General features: G+C 34.6%; 1 protein-coding gene across 1 annotated transcript; it reads right to left on the minus strand.

Annotated features, from left to right (window-relative positions):
- Positions 1-1195: 1195 nt before the first annotated feature.
- LOC127844964 (uncharacterized) lies at positions 1196-4766 on the minus strand. Its single transcript, XM_052375556.1, has 2 exons — positions 4488-4766; positions 1196-3602 (listed from the first exon to the last, which is right to left on the minus strand). Exons 1-2 carry the CDS (start codon positions 4551-4553, stop codon positions 1500-1502), a joined length of 2169 nt encoding a protein of 722 aa, XP_052231516.1. The 5' UTR covers positions 4554-4766; the 3' UTR covers positions 1196-1499.
- Positions 4767-7411: the final 2645 nt, after the last annotated feature.

Consider the following 7411-nt stretch of genomic DNA (forward strand, 5'->3'; position numbering starts at 1 on the left):
AAAGCAAAGGCTGTGACAAGCAAGAATTGATGAAATGATTCCCTCAACAAATATTTGTTAAAATTTTAAGATCATTTGTATTTATTAAAAAAATGTTAAGATCAATCCTCGATGAATAACTCCGTTGAATACAATTTCTGAAATATTTATGTTCGAAACTCTACGAGTTGTAGGGTTTTATAAAGTTGAAAATACTTTTCGTATTTCCCAGTCATGTTCATGAACTTTAGAAATGTTCACCTACACACAAGTTTTGTTTCATCAACCTATATGATTTAAAGTCTCCTTATCGGCGTTCAGATAGAAATAACAAGCTCATTTAAATAATGCTTTAAATACAAGTTAATGGATATATTGTATTCTTAATTTGCTAAGTCACTTTTGTGTGTTGTTGTATGATAATATAAAATGTTAAAATTACACTAGGATATATCCACTTTAAATGAGAGATGTATTTATTGTTTATTTATTCATTGTATTGATATCTTTGAATGTCTGTTTAAATGCTTCGACGTATTTTGATAACGCGCCACAATCACGTTCCTCATCAATTTTTATCAGACATATACACTGTTTTACAGCTTGTTTGCACAATCGTGATACAACGACTATCTCCGGAATCCTCCGTAAGATAGACGTCGACTTTCTCCGAAATTCTCCGTAATTGATTTATGGAAAAATCGTCTGCTGATCCAGAATGTTGGCTCCCTTTGTAGTCGTGATAACTTATAATTACGGTCGTCGCGCTTCCCGGTCATACAATGATATACATCTAGTCAATTTGTATCTCATAGTTTTGTTTACCGGTTATCTACGCGTGGTTTAAATCAATATATAATTTTACCATAATGGATGTTATTGATCTATATACCACGAGTATGATGTAATAACTTAAAATAAAACTAATGCGTATACTTCAATGACTTACTGGATTGTCAACAAATGAATATGAATATGTAAACAATAACTATGTTTTATCCTGATGTTTGTTTACCGTTCGCTATTTTTTATTGCCGAATATCGATTAGCTGTAATTATATGATATAAATAAATAAAATAAAAAAAATCAAACATTTTCAAAAATGATATATGTAGACAATAACTCAATATAACATAAATGTTATTGATGTGAACATTGTAAATGTTAGTGTTATATTCATAACTGTAGTGGCTGCTTATAACTGTTGACAATTAATTACATTCAAGACATTTATTCACAAAATTAATTTACATTGCATATGGCAGACAGTAATCAGTAAACAAAACAACATCACAACACGTACAACATAGACCCTGCTATGTGAGACAATCATAACAGTACATGCATAACAAATCAATTATGTTAATATTTCGAAATATAAATTGCGGTTCCTGATATTGCATAACATTGAATACATAATACATTCCAAACTAACTAATCACAAAACCTTTATTATTGAAAGGCGTATAAAGTTCATTTTTTTAATATTATGCACAAGCAAACTGTTTCTGTCGTATTTTTATCCAGTTAAAAGACGCAGAACACGCCGGACGTGCCAGTTAGCGGCATTGTTAGTACCATAACCACGCAAAGATTCTCTGTAGTAATATAACGCCTCATTATGGACTCTTTCCATTTCATAGCAGTGTCCCAGCAAGTTAAGTAACGTTTCTGTGTGATGCAGGTGAATTCTATTGCTAAAATCACATATATAAGACTCCAATACTGCTAATGCATGTTGCTGATTGTCACGTTCACCGAGTCCTCCGTACGTGAGATACTTTAGATATTGGAGGAAAGGACGAGCATCCACCTCAGCATTGACCATCCATTGTTTATCAATATATTTTCTTTGTGCAACTTCCTCTTCAGTGATATTGCGATTCATTTCAAACAATAATATGAAAGGAGCGCAATACGATTCTTGCCTAAAAAACCTGACACAAGATGCGAATGGCAATTCGCTGAATCCTTTTGCGCTGTTACCTGATAGCATATTAGCAAACACCTTCAAATCTCTTTCTCCTTGATTTCGTATGCATCCACAAACAGCCTTGACCCTGTTGTCATACCTACTCTCCACATCCTCCAAAACTCTAGCTGCCGCTTGAAGATGACCACTACAGTACAGTATAGAAGCCAACTTTAAGCGACTAGAAGCTACATCCGTGTTTAAGAAATATTGGAAACAACATATAATTTGGCAGTTTACAACATTTTGTAGTCTCAAACAATAAGATGATTTGATTGAATTTTGGAACGCATACAAGTGTTTAATAAATTCTAGAGCAGGAGTTTTCAATCTTTCATTTGTGGAGTATTCAAAAACATTGCGTAATACATATTTTATATCTTGCTCCAATGTTGTATTAGAACTGAGTTTTAAATGTATTAATCCTGTTAACAGAGTGAAAAATATTTCCAAGCGCTCAAACTTCAGCAGTAATCTGATGCTTTTACGTAAGCAAAAACCTCTTATGTCTCGAGTCTGTAACATTCGTCGTATATAACACGCTTGTAACCGACAACCTATGTTATCTATACCAATATCAAAGACATCCTGTAAGTTGTTCTTAATCATGGAGTTTACATACACTAAAAGTCGTCTCTGCTGCACCATAGACAGTTTCCCATCAAACAAGTTCACTCCTTGTATGATATAATGTGGGAGCTTTCCCAATTGCAGCCATTTCTTTAATACGTTAACACAAAGCCAAAGTAGAAGCATAAGGTTATGTTCGAACCACAGGGAAGGATGTGTTCTTTCTATAGTGTAAAACATTAAAGTTTTACAATGAAAGCTTGTTATAGAATCTCCTACAATTTTAGCAAATAATGATTTTTTAATTAGTTTTAATACAATGTAACATTTTATTTGTGTCATGTTAAAGCTAAATATCAGCATTCGTTCTATCAGGTTCGGAGACATTCGCCATTCTTCGCGTTTGTAATCACTGTCTGGATGACCGGCTGGTACCAGGAAACACGGAGCTACCCTTGCCGCCTCAAGTAGCTGAACAGGTGGCCAGTGTTTACCTCTACATCTGTCTATCCAGTGTTGTATTTCAGGGAGAGGTTTGCGTACGTGAACTGCTTGTACTGTATCCCAAGTAGGCGTCCAGCTCACAGAAGGCCCAGCTTTAGTGATCACTCCTAGATTTCTATTCTGATACTCGATTTCCTGTTTCCATTTTTCAGCACTCCATAGTATTTGCCCAGAATCTTTCCTTACTGTGTCACCCAACAGTTTGGTCTCTGGTTCTGGTGTGTCATTTTTGTAAGCTTGTAACAAGTACTGTTGAGGTGGAGTGATGTCGTCGTGGAGCATCAGAAGGTTCTGCTTCCCGGCCTCCCAGTCTTCACAGACTTTCATGATATTCACATCGTCGAGACTCATTAGGAAATCATAATCAGACTGGAGACCGGGAGTGGTGGTCCCTTCCGATTGGCTCCCGAAATGAAAACATTCAACGTTGTTTCCTCTTAGTTGGTGTCCTACCTGCATCAAGCACTCCCTCCACAAGAATGTTTTTCTACGCTGCAATACAGTATCCTTCCCAGCTCCACTGTCATCAAGTACTTCGGACATCCGTAAAGACAGGTCTTTAAAGTGCTCTGGAATCTAGATATGCATATATTATATTACTTTCGATGTGTTTTGATCATCGGTACGCATATATTCTACATAGTTATATAATATGGCTGATACGCATTTGGTTAAATTGAAATCAATCAGTTATTCATTTGTGTTGATAACTCTTACTTAGTACATCTTATTTGATAGTTTTATATCAAACACGCAGTGGTTGAAATATATAAACAAAGTGTATTCATAGTATGGCTTTATAAATATTTTAAAGTCTAATGTTAAAATACGCAAAGTCGTTAAATATGTGGAAGAGAAAATAAATAAATCCATAAAGGCGCAGATGCAGCGAAATCAGAAATAATACATATACATTCGGTTTTATTTTTGTCTGATTTTCTCAGTTTTTAGAAAACACATATTTTGTTTCAGGTGAATGATGCGTGTTTTTTATGAGTTTATTTTTACCGAACATATATTATTGATTAAATTTGATTGACCGTCTTGTCTGTTTGTGAGTCAGTCCCACTAACCGTTCGCACGCCTGCTAGTCGATTCTTCCGTTAGCCAGTCTGTCAGTTTGTCCTTGTGTCTAATGTGTGTGTATATGGCCGTCTATCTAACTGTTCGTCCGCCCAGCCAGTCTAGACATGACCCGCCCGCCCGCTCGAAAGATGCCCGCCCGCCAGCCGCCTGATTATCAATGTATAGGTCCGTCTTGTCAGTCATGTGTGTCTGGTCAAGAATTTCTGTGTGTCGGTCCTTTGGTTGGTTCCTCGTTCCGTTCGTCTGTTAGTCCGTTCATCTGTCTGTATGCCTATCATGTCTCTCTGTCAATCGACCAATATGTCTGATAACTTTTTTGTACTTATTATGTTCAGTTTAACACAACTATAATACACAGAAATGCAAATGAAATACCTCCATGATTGTTTCAAGTGTTCGATATCGCTTCTTGTTCGACCGCTGTGATGTAGTGAACTCCATGCACGCTCTTCTAACACAAATAGTGCGCTCCTATTCGAAAACATGTATCCTTAAAGATCGTCAATTCTTTTCAATGTATCCAAAAAACATGACGAGGTATCAAAGGCTTCGTTTTATTGTATTATACTGGAAAAATCTGAGTATACAGTTATATGCATGACTGCGACATCAATATAAATGAGCAAGTCAAGTACAATTACTTTGCATAGCATCTTGTTGGGATTGTTTTAAAGTATGTTAAACTCTGTCAAAATACTTACTTATAAGTGTAAAAAATGAATCATCTAAAACAACTAGTAAGCAGACAATGGTTTTCATAGAAACAAACAGTTATTCAAGTACATACTCACATTGATGGTATTGTTTAGTTAAGTATATGCTTAAGACACCGTTTAGTATCAAGTGAACACTTCTCTTTATCAATGTACCAGGTGTTTAAAAGCTTCCTTGTTGAGAAGAACAATCACAGTTCTCAAGAGGCGGTTTAAGTGCACAGTCATTGCTCTGTATTAAAGAACTTAACAAAACATCCATGTGCGGTCTTCAGATGGTTAATGCATATACTTAGTTGTATTTTAAAGAATCTATAACAACATATTCATTTATATTTTTTTTGTATTGATTTAGTTATGCTCAGGTTTAAAATTCAGGCATGTGATGATGATACAAATGATGATATGGATGACGATGATGATGATGATGATGATGATGATGATGATGATGATGATGGTGATGACGACGACGATGATGATGATTACTGTGATGATGATGAGGGTGATAATTATATAGATAATTATGATAACGATTAGGATGTTAACGATGACTTTGATAACAATTATAACGATAACGATGATTCTAAGGGTTTTGACGACAAGGATGGTGATAAAAAAAGATGGTGATAGCTATGAATATGATAAAGATGGTGATGATAATAATAATGATAATAATGATGATAATAAATATGAAGATGATGGGGAGGGTGAACTGGACGATGATGAAGTGGAACGCTTGATATCGATAGGATTTGTGATCATGATGAATCCGATATCAGACAAAAACTCAAGACAACGGCAATAATAATGCTAAATCTGCTGATGGTCATAACGAAAAGTTACTCTGGCGTACTATTACTCAAAATACTAAGCTTTTCCTCGAAATTCCGGGCTTAATGCATGTTCTAGTGTCGTTCAAGATTTGCCTGTGTAGTTCACACAGTCGAATTGTGACCACACTTTCCGCCTTATCTTTATCTTGATCTTGATGGTCATAACGAAAAGTTACTCTGGCGTACTATTGCTCAAAATATGAACCTTTTCCTCGGAATTCCGGCTAAATGCATGTGCTAGTGTCGTCCTAGATTTGCCTGTGTAGTTCACACAGTCTTATTGTGACCACACTTTCCGCCTTATTTTGATTTTTACTAAGAAGAGACTTATTTTCAACAATAAAAAACGCACATGCATTAAGCCAAGAATGAGGGTCAAAGTAAGTCAAGTGTTCCGAAAAGACAAGCCACAACGTGTGGTGTGTCTATAGGTGCAATTCTGGGACAGTTTGGGAAATTAACACAGCACATTTTAATGATTTATTTAGCAAATAAACGGAGACAGATTATTACAAAATATATCCTTACAGGGACTTAGGTTCTCAAGAAATCGGAAGAGTGTGTTGTTGTGATGAAAATTAATTAAAGAAACAACTGAATCACTCAATCATATAAAGGTTTTACTTAAGTATTAGAGTAATAATTGTAGCCATCATTATGTTTTATGCACGCGACTAGTCGTCTTAATTTGATGACAATTTTTACAAATTATATACCAAATCTTATAGTGCACGACATAGTCTATAGACTGGAAGGGAACACATACGTACACGTTTAACATATTAGGAATATACAAGATAAGTATTGATGCAAAGCATCAAAGGGCGTCGGGAATTTCGGTGTAAAAGACACTCAATGAAGTTACATGGAACGATTTTTTTTTCTACTGTAAATATTAATATATTGGCCGATTATTTTAAACAAAATAGAAAAAGATACTGGTATAACCATTATCTATAATTTTGTGTTATAACCCCCAAATAACCATTATTTATGATGTTGTGTTATAACTTTCCAAATAACCATTATCTATGATTTTGTGTTGTAACCCCCAACTATTTCATAGTTCATTTAATTTACATTGGTTTCCTTTTTTTACTGGCATCCGTGTGCAGTTTTCATTAATGGAACAGAACTGTGTAGGTTTTAAAAAATCTGCTACATCTTGTAAGCGTAATTTCATATTTTTCTCAACTTCAAGGGGAGATGATTCTGAACTTATTCTTACGTTGCTCATTTACGATAGGGATTGAGTACTCATTGATATGAAAACACTATAAAAGTTTGAAAAAAAAATTGAATGAAAACTGTCAATTGCATAAAGAAGCTGCATTTCACAATACTTTGAAATTCAAGTAAAAGATCATAATAGATTTATTGCTCCGATATTCATCATTTTTAATAGGGTTCGAGTAATACTGATATAAAAAAAACACTTAACAAGTTTGGAAAGTTTCAGACGAAAGTTGTGAAATCTTTTAAACAAGTGGAAATTGTTTATTTTGTCAAATTTAATAGAAAAAAATTCTGGACTTATTGTCACGATGTTTCTCATTTTAAATGAGGTAATAATGCTCATTGATATGAAGACACTGTACGTTTGGAAAGAATCTGATGAAAGATGTTGACATAATCACCTAACCAAGCAGTTTTTCACTTTTATTTTTAAATTCATAGAGACATAATTCTGGACTTATGGTCCGATATTGCTCATATAGAGTTTGGGTTGGGTCCTCATTGAAAAAAACAACCT

The sequence above is a fragment of the Dreissena polymorpha genome, chromosome 9 (genome assembly GCF_020536995.1).
Source record: "Dreissena polymorpha isolate Duluth1 chromosome 9, UMN_Dpol_1.0, whole genome shotgun sequence".
Classification (NCBI taxonomy): domain Eukaryota; kingdom Metazoa; phylum Mollusca; class Bivalvia; order Myida; family Dreissenidae; genus Dreissena; species Dreissena polymorpha.